The 20,076-nt window shown below is 47.4% G+C and overlaps 2 protein-coding genes and 1 long non-coding RNA gene across 5 annotated transcripts in view; 2 read left to right on the forward strand and 1 right to left on the reverse strand.

The window, feature by feature from the left end:
- ORMDL3 (ORMDL sphingolipid biosynthesis regulator 3) overlaps positions 1 to 6,448 on the reverse strand; it is a 32,509-nt gene extending 26,061 nt beyond the window's left edge. For 2 of the 3 annotated variants that reach the window (XM_080978374.1, XM_080978375.1), the window contains exon 1: positions 6,278 to 6,448. The gene's annotated coding sequence lies outside the window, so the exon portion shown is untranslated. Of the gene's footprint in view, positions 1 to 2,162; positions 2,379 to 6,277 lie in introns of those variants that run through there. The other variant, XM_080978376.1, reaches the window with a different exon arrangement.
- LOC308461440 overlaps positions 1 to 14,383 on the forward strand; it is a 68,881-nt gene extending 54,498 nt beyond the window's left edge. The window contains exons 3-4 of the long non-coding RNA XR_013978889.1: positions 6,815 to 6,918; positions 13,620 to 14,383. This is a non-coding gene — a long non-coding RNA (uncharacterized lncRNA). The remainder of the gene's footprint in view (positions 1 to 6,814; positions 6,919 to 13,619) is intronic.
- A 4,473-nt stretch (positions 14,384 to 18,856) lies between these two features.
- On the forward strand, positions 18,857 to 19,817 carry LOC308461233 (U6 snRNA-associated Sm-like protein LSm7; the record flags this gene model as incomplete). The annotated part of the gene is made up of 1 exon (XM_080977961.1): positions 18,857 to 19,817. One exon carries the CDS (start codon positions 18,857 to 18,859, stop codon positions 19,184 to 19,186), a length of 330 nt encoding a protein of 109 aa, XP_080834087.1. The 3' UTR covers positions 19,187 to 19,817.
- Positions 19,818 to 20,076: the final 259 nt, after the last annotated feature.

Below are 20,076 nucleotides of genomic sequence, written 5' to 3' on the forward strand. Positions count from 1 at the left end.
CCAGTAGAGAAATCCAAGGTTGTAGCTCAGCTAGGGCTAGGCATCAGTGTGTCTGTCCACTTTCCTCACTGTCTCTCTCTCACACACACCAAAGGAAAAGGCAGCAACGAATGGAATAGTTTCCAACACCGCTAATGCAAATTTCAGAGCAAATGCGAGACCACTGTCCTTATACTTCCAGGCTGAAATTGGCTGCATCTGAGAGAGAGTGACTATGGACAGTCCTGAGTGCAGCTCACACCAAATATTGCAGGCCAGACTCTTGATTGGTTTCCAACAAATCTGCATTGCTGTCTGCTACTTTAATCCCCACATTGCAAGTTGGGCAACTACAACCCTGTAGTGTAGTTCACTGCTACATTCTTATTGCAGCTTGGAGGGCTGTGCTGGAGAAGAACAGCTTTCGGCAGCCCTGTAAAGTAGACCCATTGCTGTATTTCAGGCCACAGATGGGACTATTTGGCCTCCAACAGCAAGCCCAGCACCCGGCTGCCTGCAGAAACCTCATGCTCTATTAACTTGCAAGCAGACTGGTTCCATTTTTTAAATGTAAAAACACCCACATTTTTCTCCATTGCACATGAAGTAAAAGACCAAATTAGAACAGGAGCTCGCATATGTATTTGATAGTAACTTTTATTTTTCAACCTCCCTCAGCTGCAGGTTCAGGTTACCAGGGATAATCTGCACCATTTTGTTGCAGGGCTTTGATTGTTTTCCTCTACAGTGGTACCTCAGGTTACAGACGCTTCAGGTTACAGACTCCGCTAACCCAGAAATAGTACCTCAGGTTGAGAACTTTACCTCAAGATGAGAACAGAAGTCACACGGCGGCTGTGCGGCAGGCCCCATTAGCTAAAGTGGTACCTCAGGTTAAGAACAGTTTCAGGTTAAGAAGGGACCTCCAGAACGAATTAAGTTCTTAACCACTGTATTTCCAACATTCCAGACGTGAGCGTTTTTGCTATGAAGCTAACAAGAAGAAAGTATTAGCAGGCTTGGGAGAACTCCAAAGTTTGCAGAACTTAAAAACCCCCAAAAACTTCAGGAAAGGAAAGCCTGGGGTGGTGGGAACCCCAGAAACAGCTCCAATAAGAACTAGGCATGCTTAGTGAGCGTGGAATACCAACGATTTGGGGAATGAGGGGGAATAGAATGGCTGGAATTCTCAACAGGGAACACTCCACACTGCAACATTTTGTTGTAGTTTCCAGAGTGGCGTTGGAAAGAGACATGTATGCCCCAGGCTCCCTAAACAGCACCATGGATCACAAATCTGTTTTAAGTGGTCTTTGTATACACACCTATTGAAGGTATTTTGGTTTTGCTCAGCCTCTGCGCTCGCCGAGCTAAACATGTGCAACTTGTGTTTCGGCCAACCAGAACGAAAATACAAGAGTATCGAGACTAGACTATATTGGGCAGCTTACTTCAGCCAGAAACTGAAACCTCCAGCTCTAACATTTCGATGTCTTTATTTGCTAAGCTGTTTGTTTAAGCAACTGCCTTTGATTTCTTAAGTCCTGGTTTTTATTTGAGGGAGTTTAATTCAACAGTCTCAGTTGAGGATCATTTTGTATTGACATAATGTAACTGTTCTATGCAAATTTAACTAGGCTTGAGCAAGCTAATCTGAGCAAGGATACCAATTTAATCAAACAACATGGGTTGTGTAACTTTTTAAAGGTGGTTTCTTTTTTAAGGAAATAAACATCTGACCCTATTATTGCAACAATATGATGACAGTAAACCATGATTAACAGCAAGTTGTCCCACAGACAATTATTAACCACAACTTGTTCCTCCAAACTTTACTTTGTTTTCATGTCTTTGCAGCTTTGTGAGCATCCAGGGTGGATTGGGGTGGCCTGGCTAAACAAACCATGGGTTAAGGAAGGGTGCCAGGTTTGCATGTAACACCAAACCCTAGTTAAAACAAATAAAACGCTTGTAATCGAAACAACAAACTATGCACTTGGATTATGGTTTGTTGGCGGCAAACAAACCACTGTTAAGCTGCTGAGCAGGGTCAAACAAGCTACGAGTTAATAAACCTCAGTTTAATAAACTATGGCCGATCCTTGCAAGGAACCAGGCCAGTTTCATTCTAAGGGATCAAAAACGAATCTTCCAGTGTCAATAATGCCTTATCTTGCACATACCTTGCACAGTTCTGGTGTCGCCTCAAAAAGGATACTGTAGCGCTGGAAAAAGGTGATGAAAAAGGCAACCAAACCGTTCAAAGAGCTGGGTAACCCCCCCCCCCCCCAGAGTTAAATGCAGTTTAAAGCTCTCTTGAACTAGAGTTTGGCTGTGCAGGAGGAGCCTGGACTGAGGATTCTTTAACTCAGCTCAATGGCAGAACACAGGCTTTTCATGCAGAGAGTGCAATGCTCAACCATCAAATTTAAACCTTTCTGGTGGCAGGGCAGGGTGAGATTCTGCAGTGTCACACCGCAATGCTGGGTGGACCAATGGTCTGAGTCAATTTGCGGCTGTGTCATGTGTCCCTAGGTCTCCTCCATCCCTTTGTCCTGCCACCGCCTCTGCCCATGCATGGTGCAGTAGTCACACTTATTTGCTCGTCTCATCCTTGCAAAGTGCACCATAGGACAGGATAATTAAGGGCTCTTCCCATTCTGGTAGCTGGTGATTCTTTAATTGCAGCATCACTTGTGCCTCAAGCTGGTGCTCTTTGGACTACTGACTTGCCTCTTTCTAAGTGACCTTTTTGCAGCATGACTCTAGCCATCCCACTCGACTGGAGAGAACCCAAAACGTCTGGATAAACAGAATCATGTTGGGTCACACCCAACAGCGTTCTGCTCAAGACTCATTGAAAATAATGGACCAGCATTGGCCATGCCCATTCGTTCCAGTAGGTCTACTCTTGAGTAGGACTAAGACTATATACAACCCACTAAAGCTATACTGTGGGCATGGAGGAAGCGAAGGCAGCACACAGTGCATTCACAGATAGTATTTCTTCCATAAAGGAAGTTAGGATCGTGTTTCAAACTCCAGAAATAGCAGCCTCCTTTTAGCCCATCGTATTCTCAATTTCCAAACCTTTCCCCCCCAAACAGTATGCGATTGTAAACGGATTTCAACATGAAGGTTTATTGGGGGTAAAAGGAATGGCCAAACACTGGGGATGAAGTGGGACTGGTTTCGGACAAGCAAGTTTATTCTCAATAGGCATTGTCTTTTGCAGTCAATCAAGAGGAATTAGGTTGTTTGAAAGGATCCAAAGCAAACAATAGACACATCATCTACCACATGTTGGATAAAGGTACCCCCAACCCACAAAAAATAAACCAAACCTATCTTTCCCAAGCTTAGTAAATCTCTCCAGTATTACCCTATTCCCACGTCTTAGACCCAAATCTATAACCTGGCCTGCCCAAGCGAAAGTATGAGGCAGGGTAGAATTCCAAGTCAGTATTTATTTACCAGATATATAAAGTTGCCTTCCAGTATATATTCCTCACAGGGCAGTTTGTCTGTCATTACACAGTTATTACAGCAGCCTTTTTCCTTTTGGAGCTGCAAGTGGGCGGGTGGTGCCATTTCTCATAGAGCCGTACCTCCTTGCAAGTAAACAACTACAGTAGTTTCTAGTCCAGCCCAGTCTCCAATGTGCTAATATGCTGTTTGCATGGAAGCCTTTCATTTTTAAGAACCTTATACGAGTCAGGCCACCTGTCCAGACTGATTGGCAGCAGCTCTCCAAGGTTTTAGATGTGTGGACATTCCCAGCACCATCTGGAGATACCCAGGGCTTGAACCCGGGGACATTCTGCATGCATAGAGTGACAATAGCCCTTTTTACACTGGGGAGCGATCTGCTTTCCTGAAGTCTGCTATAGTATATCCTCTGCCACCTTATTCCACTGCAAGACTATATCAGAACTAAGTGACAGCTGAAATAACCATCTCTGCTTTTCCCCTTTGCTTTTTTTGGATCCAGTCTTTTGTTCAAATTCCACATAAACACAATGGTTTGAAAACAATGTGCAATGTTCCAACTGAGGCAAGATCCAAGGAGGACTGGGTGAGAGCGATTGTGACCGGTCTCTTGTTGGCGGAACTCCTGCAAATAGTTCCCAAAAATAACAGTTCTCCCATATATAGTCAACATTTGTCCTGCTTCTCTTGGAACTGAGAATATGGATAAGAGGTCAGATTTGTAGGGAGGTTCCACTTTCCCGATCCTTTCCTGCTCTGGGGCTTTCGGCTAAAGATATTGCATATAAATTGCAATGTTTGCCTCCAGATTCTCCAACCCATTGCTGGGTTGCAAATAGATTCCAATTTGCTTTGGTTAGCTTCTTTGCAATGCAAATCCTCTTAAGGCACCACAATGCTGGCCTGTTAGTTTCTACTGCCCTACATTGCTGGGCACATCTACAACCCTACATATATTGATGTGCCATCAAAGAGTGAAGTTGCCCTGCACACCATGTACTTAAAAGCGCTCATACGCCACTTCAACAGTCATGGCTTTCCCTAAAGAATCCTGGGAAAGTGTAGTGCTGGGAATTGTAGCTCTGTGGTGGGTCTCCCATCTCTGTGCTCTCAATAAGCTATATTTCCCAGAATTCTTCAGGGGAATAAGCTATATTTCCCAGAATTCTTCAGGGGAATAAGCTATATTTCCCAGAATTCTTCAGGGGAATAAGCTATATTTCCCAGAATTCTTCAGGGGAATAAGCTATATTTCCCAGAATTCTTCAGGGGAATAAGCTTTATTTCCCAGAATTCTTCAGGGGAATAAGCTTTATTTCCCAGAATTCTTCAGGGGAAGCCATGACTGTTCAAGTGACATATGAGCACTTTTAAAGTGTATGGTTTGGAGATGACCTCACTCTTTCATGGCACAAACTCAATACAGTCTACATTTGCTCTTGGACGACACGAACCCAGTAAGAATCACAAAAGATGTTCCACTATGTTCTGCTGCAGAAAAGCATCATGGGGAAGGGAGGCACACTGAACAAGGGCAATATTTAATTTTATCCATAGCACCACAGGGGTTTTTGACCACATCAGAATATGAATCTCGGGGTGAAAAGGAGTTCTGCCTTGAGGCAGATGAGCTGATGGAGCTGGCTGCTTCAGCAGACATATTAGAAAAAGAGGTCAAAGGGCAGGGGTGTTGTGCCCAAACCTGCTTCCTGTCCTATATAGAAGCTGGGTGTTCCAAGGAAGTCACACACATGCTCCCCCACCTCCAACAACATTACAGAGAGCTGTACACATTTTCTGTACAAACAAACTCCCCAAAACTCTAGAATACAACATAGCCATGGTTACATCCATGCCATAAATTAGCAGCCATAGTTTCTCATGAAGAATTCTGGGGACTGTACTTTGTTAAGGGTGCTGGGAACTGTAGCTCTGTAAGGGGGTCTCCTAGCAACTTTCAGCACCCTTTAAAAACTACAATTCCCAGGATTATTTGTGGGGAAGGCACAACTGTTAAAGCAGTTTGAGAGTGCTTTAAATGTTTGGTGTGGATGTGACCTCAGTGACACTTGCTCTTGCTTGGTGTTTTTTTTGCAGACACTTGGGAAGATTTCCATCCCCTCTCCCCTTCCTGTCCTAACCCCTCATGCTTTTCCAAGAACCTTCATTTTTCTTGGCTTAAGTCAAACAGGTGCACACGCTAAAACGCAGCAGCAAAGCTCAGAGCAGGAGTTTTAAACAAGGCCGACACTAGCAAGTCCCAGGCTCTGAACTAAATCGTGGGCTCAGATACCCAGAAAGGTGTGTGCGTATCTCGAACCCACAACATTCAGCACCCACTTCTGCTGGGTTAGACTTTTCTACTCACTCTTAAATTAGGCCCAGCACGTCCAAAGGGGGAGCAAGCACGTCACTCCCAACTTCAGAGACTCTGTAGTTCTCCTCCCCAGGCTACATTTTAAAAGCAACCCACCAGCTTCTCTGAACGAGAGCAGCGCTCCAAAGCGTTCACACGTACACCGTCTCCCTTATCAACACCCACAGCAACTGTTCTTAACCCACACACCGTTTCCCCGAAGCAACTGTGCAGAACCGCCTCCCATTTACCATATATTTGCATCCCTTCCTCTCCAAGGTGCTTCCCCCCTCCAGGCCCAGATTTTTTAAAACTTCCTTCGCTTGGCCGCCCACTTCTTCCTTGGCATGTTTACAAGCACCCTCCGCCCCCCAAGCTGTGATTTTGGCTGGAGCAGACGGATCCCTTTCTCTGCCCCACCGCCACCCCACCCCCCCCATGCATTTCATTTACCAGCAGGAACGGCTTCCTTCCTTCGTGGCCCCCAGATCTGGGCTGCCTAGAAAGGCAACGGCGGTGGGGTGGTGGTGCACGAAGTGGGGGTCTTCCTCTCCCTCGAAAGCCCCGCTCCCCGCAGCTCACACTTCTCTTCCCAAGAGCTGACAACACAGCAAGGAGCTCTCGCAAGCACCGCCTCTCCGGACACATCATTACCAGCGGACGGTGGAGCATGCTGGGAAATGTAGTTCTCCAGGGAGCCGCTAGTCCCAAATTTCTTCCAATGAGCTACGGGCAAGGCGGAGGCTCGCAGGGTTTTCTGGCTGCAATCCTGCGCCGCTTTTCCCCGTTCAACTAACTTCTGGGGATTACTTCTGTGCAGGCGGTGCAATTATTAGATTGCACTGTCTGTGATCCCCTGTACAAAATGATGATGATGATGATGATACCTCCCGTCGATTTTAGGGTTGTATTTTAGTCTTTTGCCCCTGGCATGCTGGTTTTTCTTTAACGCACAGCGATTATATTTATTTATTTTTTATAATGTTACAGCCCAACGCGGGCAGGCGCAGCAGGTTTAACATCTCAGTGAGAACCAGGCACCTCGCCGTCACCGGCTGATGGAATCGAGCCGCTCAAATTGTTTTTATAAAGAGGTAAGATGCACTGTTTGAATGGAACTACATGCCACGAGGAAAGTGCGGGATTCCCAGCCCCCGTGGCAAGGCGAGGGGCGGCAGGATAGGCACTGAGGAGGTGCCTAAAGCTACAATCTCAACTCCACTTGCCTGAGAGTAAGCTCCAATTTAATTTAGTGGAACTTAATTCTGAGTAGAGACGATTGCAGCCTAGGAAATTGGAGGCTCTGCTGTGCTCTCCCCAGTGCAGACACATCAGCCTCCAGTACAAGCTGAGTTGCATCCCAACACTTCCAGCACAGATGTCCTTTTTATTGTACATTTCTGATGATTTAGGCTTGTGAGGTTATACACATTCGTGATGCCTGGCCATACACAATCCCATTGTCAATACTATTTCCACTTGCAAAAGTTCCAGGACAGACAGTGCTTTGTTTCCAATGGGTACATGCCCCATAGCTTCCTGCTGAAATCCTGTAACTTTTTATACTTGCAGATATTCTGTGGGGCTTTTCCTTCAGCTTTAGTGCAGGAGTCGCCCTCTACATGGCAATAAGGTGGCATCTTTATGCGCCCCCTTGCCCAGCTTGTCCGGAGTTTTGGGCTGGGTTGCCATCAGTATGCTGATGACACCCAACTCTATCTGTTGATGGATGGCCATCCTGACTCGGCCCCAGACACACTGACTAGATGTTTGGAAGCTGTGGCTGGATGGTTACGTGGGAGCCGGTTTAAGCTAAATCCTTCGAAGACAGAGGTCCTGTGGCTGGGACGGGACGATATGGGATTGGGGGGGGGCAACTCCCATCTCTTGCGGGGGTGCAATTAGTGCTAGCACCGTCCGTTAAGAGTTTGGGTGTAATCTTCGACGCCTCCCTTTCCATGGAGGCGCAGATTAGATAGATAGATAGATAGATAAATTTATTGTCATTGTCCGTATATACACAGTATACACAACAACGAAAATCAAACACCCACCCAAAGACCGGGTTCACATAGACATTTGCACGTATCTCCAACACTCTCATCCTATTCAGACATAATCTATAAAAACATATCATACTCCAGAATGTAACATAACCTATTAAAGGCATAACATAACCTAAAAACCTGTCTCATTCCTTCCTACTCCCTGCTTGCTATTTCTTGCAACTGGCCCTGAGATCATTATTTAGTGCAATCAGAGCTCTTGGATAGAAACTATTCAGAAGGCGTGTGGTTCGTGTTTTCATTGTCCTATATCTTCTGCCCGAAGGCAACAGTTCAAAGAAGTTGTGAGCAGGATGGGATCTCTCAGGATATTGTGTGACTTCTTCAAAGTGCGAGACGTGAAGATCTCATCCAGGGTTGGTAGTTGGAGCCCAATAACATTCTGGGCAATTTTAATTATTCTCTGTAAAGCTTTTTTATCCGTTTCAGAGCTGCTCCCATACCACGATAATATACTATAGGTTAAGACACTCTCGATGGTACTGTGATAATAGGACAGAAGTAGGTGCTGAGATAGATTCAGTCCCCTGAGCATTCTCAGGAAATACAACCTCCCCTGCACCTTCCTCACAACCATATTAATATTTGCAGTCCATGAGAGGTCCTCAGAGATGTAAATGCCCAGGTATTTAAAACTACCAACCCTCTCCACCTCCTCGCCATTTATGTGCAATGGTAAAAATACACTTTTCTTTCTCCTAAAGTCAATTATGAGTTCTTTGGTTTTTTTGGTGTTAAGCATAAGATTGTTTTCTTTACACCATTGAATTAACCCCTGTACTTCTTCCCTATAAGCAGTCTCATCGTTCTCACTAATGAGCCCCACCACTGTTGTATCATCCGCAAATTTGATGATTGTGTTGGACTTATACAGTGGGGTGCAATCAAATGTGTACAGGGAATAGAGAAAGGGACTTAGCACACATCCCTGAGGGGCTCCTGTGCTTAATACTAGAGTAGAAGAATAGTAAGGGCCCATTCTCACTGTCTGCGGCCTATCAGTCAGGAAATTCCTTACCCACAGACAGATCTTCTGATGTATACCCAAATTGGTCATTTTAAGAAATAACCTGTCTGGCAGAATTGTATTGAAGGCAGAACTGTAGTCCACAAACAACAGCCTTGCGTAGGTTCCCTGTCGTTCTAGATGACTCAGTACAGTGTGGACAGCGATGGAAATAGCATCATCAGTAGATCTGTTTCTTCTGTATGCAAACTGGAACGGGTCTAGAGTGGATGGAAGTGTAGATTGCAGCTACAACAAAGGTGGCATTTTTCCATCTCCGCCAAGCTAAGCAGTTGGCTCCTTACCTCTCTCGCCCTGACCTAGCCACTGTGATCCACGTTACGGTCACCTCCAGACTGGATTATTGTAACTCGCTCTATGTGGGGCTGCCCTTGAGACTGACCCAGAAACTCCAGTGGGTGCAGAATGCTGCAGCGAGACTCCTTACGGGGTCTTCGCTGCGAGATCACATTCACCCGGTGCTATACCAGCTGCACTGGCTCCCGGTGGAGTACAGGATCAGGTTTAAGGTGCTGGTTTTAACCTTCAAAGCCCTATACGGCCTAGGACCCTCGTACCTACGGGACCGCCTCTCCTGGTATGCCCCACAGAGAAACTTACGGTCTTCAAATAAAAACATCTTGAAGGTCCCAGGCCACAGAGAAGTTAGGCTGGCCTCAACTAGAGCCAGGGCTTTTTCGGCCGTGGCTCCGATCTGGTGGAACACTCTGTCACAAGAGACCAGGGCCCTGCGGGACTTGACATCTTTCCGCAGGGCCTGCAAGACAGAGCTGTTCCACCAGGCCTTTGGCCAGGGCACAGCCTGACTCCCTCCCTCGGCAATCTTCGCGGAGCTCTGGCCCAATGGTTGCCAGTGGCTTGAATTAATTAATTTTATAATGAATGATTTTAGAGTGTTGTTTGTGCTGTACTTTTGTACTGTTTTATTGTTGTTAGCCGCCCTGAGCCCGGCTTCGGCTGGAGAGGGCGGGATATAAATAAAATTTATTATTATTATTATTACCACTGGGGAATCATTGCAAAGCAACCAATAAAGCAGAATGATTCGTGTGGCTGGTCCACTATAAATCCACCACGAATGCTCTATTGTTGCATCAGTGACATGTTTCAGTATATAACCACCAAAAAAACCCCACCAGTCTGAAGTGGCCCAGAGCCTTCTTGGAGTGGCCCCATACATGCAAAACTTCCTCCCAGGGGACATTTGTGTGGCTCACATCTTTATCAGCCTTCAAACAGGCCTTGAAACCCCTTTAGTTTCACTCTTGCTTTCTGTGAAAGGAGATGTGCCAAAACCTATGTTGCTGAAATTGTTGCAGTCTTGGCTTTAAACGGTTTTGAATTGTTTTACTGGATTTGACATGTTGGACTGTAGAGAGAGCTTTAGACTATTGCTTTAGTTTTATCATCTTAATTAATTGATCTTTATCTGTAGTTCATGTTCTAAATTGGTCTGGAAAGGCAGCATAAAAATACTACTAACAAACAAGCAAACTGGACTGCCAACCTTATTTTTTTTTTTTTTAACCTGGCCCTATTTCAGCAGCTTCTTGGGAGAAAAGCAATGACAAACCTAGACAGCATCTTAAAAAGCAGAGACATCACCTTGCCAACAAAGGTTCGTATAGTTCAAGCCATGGTTTTCCCAGTAGTGATGTATGGAAGTGAGAGCTGGACCATAAAGAAGGCTGATCGCCAAAGAATTGATGGTTTTGAATTATGGTGCTGGAGGAGACTCTTGAGAGTCCCATGGACTGCAAGAAGATCAAACCTATCCATTCTTAAGGAAATCAGCCCTGAGTGCTCACTGGAAGGACAGATCGTGAAGCTGAGGCTCCAATACTTTGGCCACCTCATGAGAAGAGAGGACTCCCTGGAAAAGACCCTGATGTTGGGAAGAATTGAGGGCAGAAGAAGGGGACGACAGAGGACGAAATGGTTGGACAGTGTTCTTGAAGATACGAACATGAGTTTGACTAAACTGTGGGAGGCAGTGGATGACAGGAGTGCCTGGCGTGCTCTGGTCCATGGGGTCATGAAGAGTCGGACACGACTAAATGACTAAACGACAACAACAACAAATTTCAGCAGCTGTTAAACTTGCAGGTGTCAGGAGGTGATCATGCCCATTTCTGCCTATGCTGGGAGTTGCCAACCTTTTCTGAACCCGTGGCACATTGCAAAGTGTTGTGGACAATGCCCATGCATCCTAACCTAGCACCCCCCCCAACCTGTTCTCTTGACTCCCAGCTAAATGAATCTTTCAAGCCTTGGTTCAGTGGGGCATGGGGAATCCTTTGGGTGCCAGGGAAGACTCTGCTGGTGTTGGCAACCTCTGGCCTGTGTCATGAAAAGCTGCACCTGTTGATTTCTCTTGTGCATCCCAGAGTGGTTGGGGCAATCCAGTCAGATGGGCGGGATACAAATATCATCATCATCATCCCCAGGTAGATTGAATAAACAATTGAATAAATTGTTCAAAGCAGCACTGGAAACCATTTCGAAGCAGTACCCACCCTCAAAAGACCCTGCCACAACAGCTGAGTTAGCGGCCAAAGGCCTGCTTGAACAAAAAGAGTACAGTGGTACCTCAGGTTAAGAACTTAATTCGTTCTGGAGGTCTGTTCTTAACCTGAAACTGTTCTTAACCTGAGGTACCACTTTAACTAATGGGGCCTCCCGCTGCCACCATGCTGCCGCCGCATGATTTCTGTTCTCATCCTGAAGCAAAATTCTTAACCCGAGGTACTATTTCTGGGTTAGTGGAGTCTGTAACATGAAGCGTCTGTAACCCGAGGTACCGCAGTATTTGCCTGCCGGGGAAGGGAGAGCAGAGAGGGGTTCAGCCTAGCCTCCCATGGAAGGGAGTTCCACAATTTGGGGGCAACCACTAAGAAAGCCCTCTGTCGTGTCCTCACCAAATGTGCCTGTGAAGATGGTGGGGACTGAGAGAAAGGCCTCCTCAGGAGATTTGAAAGACCCTTGGCCCGACTCAACACAAGGCAGCTTTCTCGGTTGTGGCGTTCTTCTTAGTCCTCGCTTGCCTCATTTAGCCAATCTTTCACCACCTTGGTCTTGAATGGCATCCAATACCCGCTGGTAATTTATTTGCGGTTTCTTCCCTGTCCGCACCTCACAGTGTCGCGCCTCAGAGAAGCCTGCCTTTCATTTGCTGGAATTCATGCAGGGAGAATACCAAACCCCGCTATGTTTTGGAGAGAAGCAGCTGAGGAATCCTGGGGCCTTCCTAGAAATGAGAAGAGCCCCTCACCCCCCCACCTGCTACTATTCCAGCTGCTCTCTGACATTTCATTCCCCTTTCCCTACAGGGGGAAAAATGTCCTTCCAAACAGTGCCACCCAGGCCGCCAGTGGCTCCATGGCTCAGACCGGTTTTGACTGAAACGTAGGAGCCTGTTGAAGTGATTTGCTGAGGGCATGCAGAGACCATTGTTCTCTCTTTACGGGAATCTACAGTCTTCTCTGTGGGGCTAACTAATGAGATGGGGTGGTTACTGGGCTGGTGGATCATGCCAGAAAGGCATTAAGCTGGTGTGGGTGGGAATTTCATATTGAGAGGGATTAGGAAAGGAGATGGGGTGGAATCCTCCTCAGTCCCTAACCTCTCACCAGCTACCTTTTTTCCTCCACTATCCTTAAAAAAGAAAGAAAAAGAGTCCAGTCAAGAAAATAAAGCAAGGGGAGGGAGTTAAAGGATGGGGCAAGGGTTCAATAGGCCCTTTCCTTCACTGACCTGGGCTACATACACATTATTATTATTATTATTATTATTATTATTATTATTATCATTAGTACAGTGGCACCTCAGGTTACAGACACTTCAGGTTACAGACTCCGCTAACCCAGAAATAGTACCTTGGGGTAAGAACTTTGCTTCAGGATCAGAACAGAAATTGTGCAGCGGCGGTGTGGCAGCAGCAGGAGGCCCCATTAGCTAAAGTGGTGCTTCAGGTTAAGAACAGTTTCAGGTTAAGAACAGACCTCCAGAATGAATTAAGTTCTTAACTCGAGGTACCACTATATTATTATTATTACTACTACTACTACATTTATATACCACCTTTAACCGCATGGGAGCTCAAGACAGTGTGTTTGGTTCTCCTCCTCCCCATTTCATGCTCACAACAACCTTGTGAGGTAGGTTAGGCTAAGAGATGGTGACTGGCCCAAGGTCATCCAGTGAGCTTCATGGCTGAGTGGGGATTCGAACCCCGGTCTCCCAGGTTCAACACACTAACCATTATGCCCCACTGGCTCTCACTATATATTCTGAACACATTCCACACATCCCTCCCCAATAATCACGGGAACCATAGTTTGCCCCTTACAGCTACAGTTCCCAGAACCCCCTAGCAAACTACAGTTTCCATGGTTTTTTTGGGGGGGAGGGGTAAATGTAAGGTGTCATGAAATCTCAACACTTGCTTCATTGACCTAGGATGGGACATGCACAGGAAAAGGTACAGTCATGATGATTTGAGAAAAAGGAAATGTGATTTAGGTTTGTTTGTTTGTTTGCTTGCTTGTTTTAATTAACTAATGTGGTTAATTTAGGCTACATGTTCATGGAGGTTTGTTGAAAGAGTCTGTAAGTGCTTCTAATGGCATGTCTGTTTATAGGAAATAGGTATTTGATTTCCTCCTCCAGGTACATTTAATTACAGTTCACCTTGTTTTTTTAGGCTGCTTGTGGACTTCCAGACCTTCCTGTTCCTGAGCTTCAGCCGTTGAACACTCACCAAGTGCTTTGGCGTGAAAAACAGCCAGTTGTGAATGGGAAGTGTGTGGATTTATGAAAGAGTAGTAAAATGCTCGTGTAATTTCTTTAACCTATGGCCCAGCTTCTGGAAGCAGCAACCACTCTGCTTGTCATCAGAAGCTTTTGTAGGAACTCGGCAGCTGCAGCGATTTCAAGGCAGGACAGCCAAGATCCACTAAGGACTCATGGCAACAGGTCAGAGCATGTCCTGACCCCTAAGCACTCCTATGCGGGCTTGCTCTGCCCTATGAGCAACAAAGGGGTTCCACTTACTGCCTGTCACTGTGTCATAGCCTTGTCCCCACTTCCATGTGTTCCTAACTTTGGGAGAAACTAGGAAGTTTCCCCCCACTCCTGCCCCTACTCATGTTGAATACTGCAGTTGTTGTTTTGTTTTTTTAATTGTTCACCACAAGCATTAAATGCCACTGCAGCCTTCCCTGGATGCAAACAGCAACCTCAGATAGGCAATTGTTGTGGTTGTTGTTGTAAGTAAGGATTAGGACAGGGAGAGGAGGAGTTAAACTCCCTACTGTTCAGGCTTCCCCTCTGCCACTAATTACATGACAAAAGATATGCACAGTTAATTGCATTCATGTAGTTAACCTCATTATCTACTTTAGGCTAGGAATGATGCTGGAAGGGTTTGCTTCTAATGTTGTATTGCTGCTTTTTTTTTTGGTGGGGGGAGCACTGGCGGAGGAACAGGGGTGCGGGGGCACCCCCAGGATGTGTGCCAGCCCCGCCCCCGCCCCCTCTCCACCCCACCTGCCAGCTCCGCCGCTTCGGGGGAGTGGTGTGTGGGTGTGTGAGTGAGAGAGAGAGAGCACTTTGAATATGGTTAATATAGTTTGTAAGACAACAGGAAATGACTATCCTCCTGGCGCTGTTTTTTTGAGTACATTCATCCCAGATATTTCTAAGGGTGCAAAAAAAAAGGGGGGGGGGAGTACAAACATTTGAACATGAATCATTCCTGGAGTCTCGTTAAACATCATGGCAGATTTTATTTTCCCCCCTCAAGATGTTTTAGAATCTGATTCTATTAATGTAACACACGCAAACACACCCCATACATTTAAAGCACATGGCTTCCCTCAAAGAATCCTGGGAGTAATAGTATAGCCCTCATGGAACTACACTTCCCAGTACCCTTAACAAACTACCATTCTCAGGATTCTTTTGCAGGGAAGACATTTGCTTTGAATATACGTTGTGTATACAGCCAGAGTCTCACTGAGTTTTATGGGACTTGCTCCCAAGCAAGTATCCCTATGATTACCTGCATTAATCTTATTTCGGGTTGATAAGAGATCTCTTTGTCTCACAATAAAAGTCTTGGTGTGATTACTTCACTGTGTATCCAGTCCAGAGCTTGCTATTCCATGGCTGTTTTATCATCATGCGAAAGGCTGGGCTGGATGAATCCCAAGCCAGAATTAAGATTGCCGGAAGAAATATCAACAACCTCAGATATGCAGATGACACAACCTTGATGGCAGAAAGTGAGGAGGAATTAAAGAACCTTTTAATGAGGGTGAAAGAGGAGAGCGTCTGAAGCTCAACATCAAAAAAACAAAAGATCATGGCCACTGGGCCCATCACCTCCTGGCAAATAGAAGGGGAAGAAATGGAGGCAGTGAGAGATTTTATTTTCTTGGGCTCCATGATCACTGCAGATGGTGACAGCAGCCACGAAATTAAAAGACGCCAGCTTCTTGGGAGAAAAGCAATGACAAACTTAGACAGCATCTTAAAAAGCGGAGACATCACCTTGCTGACAAAGGTCCGTATAGTTAAAGCTATGGTTTTCCCAGTAGTGATGTATGGAAATGAGAGCTGGACCATAAAGAAGGCTGATCGCCAAAGAATTGATGCTTTTGAATTATGGTGCTGGAGGAGACTCTTGAGAGTCCCATGGACTGCAAGAAGATCAAACCTATCCATTCTGAAGGAAATCAGCCCTGAGTGCTCACTGGAAGGACAGATCGTGAAGCTGAGGCTCCAATACTTTGGCCACCTCATGAGAAGAGAAGACTCCCTGGAAAAGACCCTGATGGTGGGAAAGATGGAGGGCACAAGGAGAAGGGGACGACAGAGGACGAGATGGTTGGACAGTGTTCTCGAAGCTACCAGCATGAGTTTGACCAAACTGCTGGAGGCAGTGGAAGAAAGGAGTGCCTGGCGTGCTCTGGTCCATGGGGTCACGAAGAATCGGACACGACTAAACAACAACAAGTGAACATTGGCATTAGACTCCCATCTAAAACAACTCCCAGGGAAGTTGTGAGCAGCGTTGTCCCTTTCTGTCTTGCAAGCCCCTTGCACTTCCAGCTGAAATCAAGGGTTGGATGCTGACCTTTCATACGGACACGCTTGTTTGCTGCATGTTTCTGTATTGGACCCCAAGGAAAGTGTGAAAGAGCTTCACATGGAGGCAGACCCCCTGGGATTACGCCAAGTCTGCTGCGCGTGTTTAATGGCATCTGTCTCTTCTTCTTCTTCCTCCTCCTCCTCCCGCTTGAGAATGCTGGTGCAAATGCTGCAGCAAATGCCATGTCTTCAGACGACTGTGTGTCGCGTGTGAATTAAAGCTTCCCTTTCCAAAATAATTCACCGGGCGATGCCAGTTTCAGCCGATAGGTGGCGTTGCCCCTACCAATTTTCTGCTGGATGACTGGCGCCAAGGGGATGCTGCTTATACTGCCGGCCTGGTTCTCGAGCCCTGGGCTGACGTCATCTCCTCCCAGTGCAGAGAGAGTCCCTCTCTCGCAGAGATTTCCTCGCAGCTGCAGTTGGCAATACTGGAGCCCGCGAGCTGCCAGATTGTTAGATGTGCGTCTGCCTTGAGATCCCGAGGAGCTCCAGCCGAGGACGTGCCACGCAACCGGGAGCCAAACCGGCCGCGCTATTTAATTGCTCCGATTGCCTTTTCAAAGCGCCCTTGATGTATTGCTCGCCGCATGCTCTTGACCCCCCGGGTTTGGCTGCAGATCTCCAGCCCAGTCCTCTGAGATCTCGGGCAGCGGAGTGGGGGTGGGGGGGAGGTATCTTACCTGGCCGAGATGCAGCGATGCAACGCTCCAAAATACATACAATATTTTTGTGGGGACGCGGGGGAAGGTTCAAATTCCCCTTAATGAAATCCGAAAGACCTCTCCCTTGACTCGCCCTCCCTCCTTCCCCACCTTTAAATATAGTAGCTGAGGTGGGGGATCTAACAGGTAAGAGAGACCTCCCCTTGGCCCCAGGTAACTCAGGTCCTTAATGTAAGGGGTGGGGAGGTCGTCGTCGTCCCCCCATGCTTTTTTTTGCACGTCAACTGAGAGTTAAATGTGGGTTAAAAGAGGGGGGGGTGATCTAGCTTGTTCTCGTTTTCAGAGGAAAAAAATGGGACCGGGGGGCCAACATGCTGGCCAGCAAATATCTGGAGTAGTATTGATAAATCGGGGGGGGGGGGAGGAGGAGCGGGCAAGGATGCCCCCTTCCCCAGTACTGCAAGGGACCATATTGCATCCATCCCATCTTGCTGACTAATCTCTTCCTTTGGTTTATTTTGGGAAGCTGGTCCAAGAGGGCAAATGGGGGCACTCGCCCCACCAGGTTCGACCTTCCCCACGCCAGCCCCTTTCTGTCTGTCTGTCTGTCTGCCTACCTCCTTCTTTGCAAGTAGCCCGGCGGGGGGGGGACCCGCGGGGGAAGGACACTGGCTGTGAGCTTCCTCCCCCCCCCCCGCCTCCGTGTTGCCCCTTGCAGAGCTCGGCAGGGCGGGGGCTGGGGCGATCCAAATCCGGAGTCCTGTCGCTCCGGCTCCACCTGCCAGTCCCCAGACTCACCTGCGTCTTGGGACCCCTGCAGTGGGGCCAAGGAGACGAGTTAGGGGTTGGTGGAGGGCTGGGGGAATGTCGCAGGAGGAAGGATGGTGGTGGGCGTGCGGGGGAGGGGGGAGATGGAGCAAAGCTTTGCAGCCGTCAATCATGGCATAGAGATCCAGGGTGTGTGTGTGTGTGTGTGTGTGTCCGGATGCTACCAGGCGGTTTGCGGGAGGGAGGGCTTCTCAAGGATTTTTTCACTCGGGAGATATATCTCCACAACACACACGCATCTATTTTGTATCCGCTCTCCTGCCTGAATGAGCAGAATCCCTTCTCTGCGCTGACATCCAATTTAGCAGTATCCCTGCTGGCTCAGCACGTGAGGGGGAAACCGAATGCCGGAGCTATTTTCAACCTCCATAAATATTCATCTCCTTCAGGCAGCCAGGCTTTTCTCCTACCCACCCCCTCCGTGGAGGAAACCAGGCGGCGGTGGAGGAGGAAACTGGAGGGGGATGCCGGGATTTCTGCTCCCACTTGCTCTCCAAAGAAGTCTGCTGAGCTATGCTCCTCGCTCTGACATCTCCAGCTGCTCCTTCGAGGAAGGAGGGAGGAGACGCGGTGATGAAGCTACAGAAGCTTTCCTCCGTTTCCTCCCCTCGTTCAGCTGATGCCTCTCTGTGGTCTTTCAGGCGGTTAAACACCTAGGGAACAACAGGAGCTGCCTAATGTTAGCATAAGGGAGCTCGGTGAAGTCATGCGCGCCACTGGCCCCAAAATATAGGCTGGGATCCTGACTTAGGCGTTCATTCAGCAGACCCACTGAAATCCGCAGGCCTGCTGCTGCTCTAAGTATGGCTATGTTTGGATGCAAGACTTTATTGTATCACAGTATCAAGCATGTGTGAATCTGTTGAGTTCAGAGAGACTTAGATTACAATTCTGTATCCCCTCACCTGGTGTATGGGGTGTATGGGGGGGAAGGGTAGTACCTCTGGTAGGGGACACGTGGTGTTCCTTTTGGGCAGGTATAGGCAAACTTGGCCCGCCAAGTTTTGGGACTACAACTCCCATCATCCCTAGCTAACAGGACCAGTGGTCAGGGATGATGGCAGTTGTAGTCCCAAAAAAACATCTGGAGGGCCGAGTTTGCCTATGCCTGCTTTTGGGGTACTTTATGTGCAGGATCGGGACACGGGTGGTGCTGTGGGTTAAACCACAGAGCCTAGGACTTGCCAATCAGAAGGTCAGCAGTTCGAATCCCCATGATAGGGTGAGCTCCCGTTGTTCAGTCCCTGCTCCTACCAACGTAGCAGTTCAAAAGCACGTCAAAGTGCTAGTAGATATGTCTGTGGAGAGCAAGATGGCGGACAAAGAGAAGAAGAAGAAAGAAAGTATATTGGATCTGTCTAAGTACATTGATAAAACCATCCGTGTGAAGTTCCAGGGTGGCCGGGAAGCTAGCGGTGTCTTGAAAGGATTTGACCCCCTTCTAAACCTGGTGCTGGATGGGACCATTGAGTATATGAGAGATCCAGATGACCAATACAAGCTCACAGAGGACACCCGTCAGTTGGGACTGGTGGTCTGCCGAGGGACCTCGGTGGTCCTCATCTGTCCCCAGGATGGGATGGAAGCCATTCCCAACCCCTTCATTCAGCAGCAAGACGGCTAAGCCACTCTGGGCTCTTTCTGCAGCTAAAATTTTGAGAGGACTCGGAGGGCCAGCCCCCGCTGACAAGAATGGACTTTCTTGCAAGGGGAACATATTTTTGTATGCTATGTTTATACTGGCAAAGGACCTTGTTAACTTATGTAACGTGGTTGTTACTGCGTTTTAGTTACCCCCCCCCCCATTTTGACACTATGTCTCACAAGGAAGAAGGCGTTTTGTCAGGAGATGCCCTGAAAACTATTTCAGAAAATAACCTTGTTTTGCTGTGAACTTTTGACTCTAGTCTAGAGCCACTGAAATAGCTTGCTGTGTTTATGTAAAATATTACACAGGAAGATGAGGTTTTTTGTTGTTGTTCCTTTTACCTCTTTGGCAAAGGCCACAGCTGTTCCTACATTGGCTTGCTGTTCTGTTCTCAGAGCTTTGGAGGGGACTGCCCATTTCCCCTTTGGGTTAATGGTGTCTGCCTTCCTTTCTCCAGGATGGTTGTCTGCCCAGGAGGGGTCAAGCGCTTTGCCAAATGTCAAGAACTGTAATGACACCTGTGTCCAACTCCTCTTAATTTCCAGGCGGTGACTCTTTCCTTTTTAGGAGAATTCCTGAAAATCCATGAATAAAACGCTATCCAAAACTGAAAAAAAAAAAAAAGTGCTAGTAGATAAATAGGTACCATTCCGGCAGGAAGGTAAACAACGTTTCTGTGCGCAGCTCTGGGTCGCCAGAAGCAGCTTAGTCATGCTGGCCACATGACCCCGAAGCTGTACGCCGGCTCCCTCGGCCAATAAAGCGAGATGAGCGCCGCAACCCCAGAGTCGGTCACGACTGGACCTAATGGTCAGGGGTCCCTTTACCTTTACTTTATGCACAGGATCACCTGAAACCAAGAGAAA

Source organism: Podarcis pityusensis (assembly GCF_964106645.2).
Source record: "Podarcis pityusensis genome assembly, chromosome: 13".
Taxonomy (NCBI): domain Eukaryota; kingdom Metazoa; phylum Chordata; class Lepidosauria; order Squamata; family Lacertidae; genus Podarcis; species Podarcis pityusensis.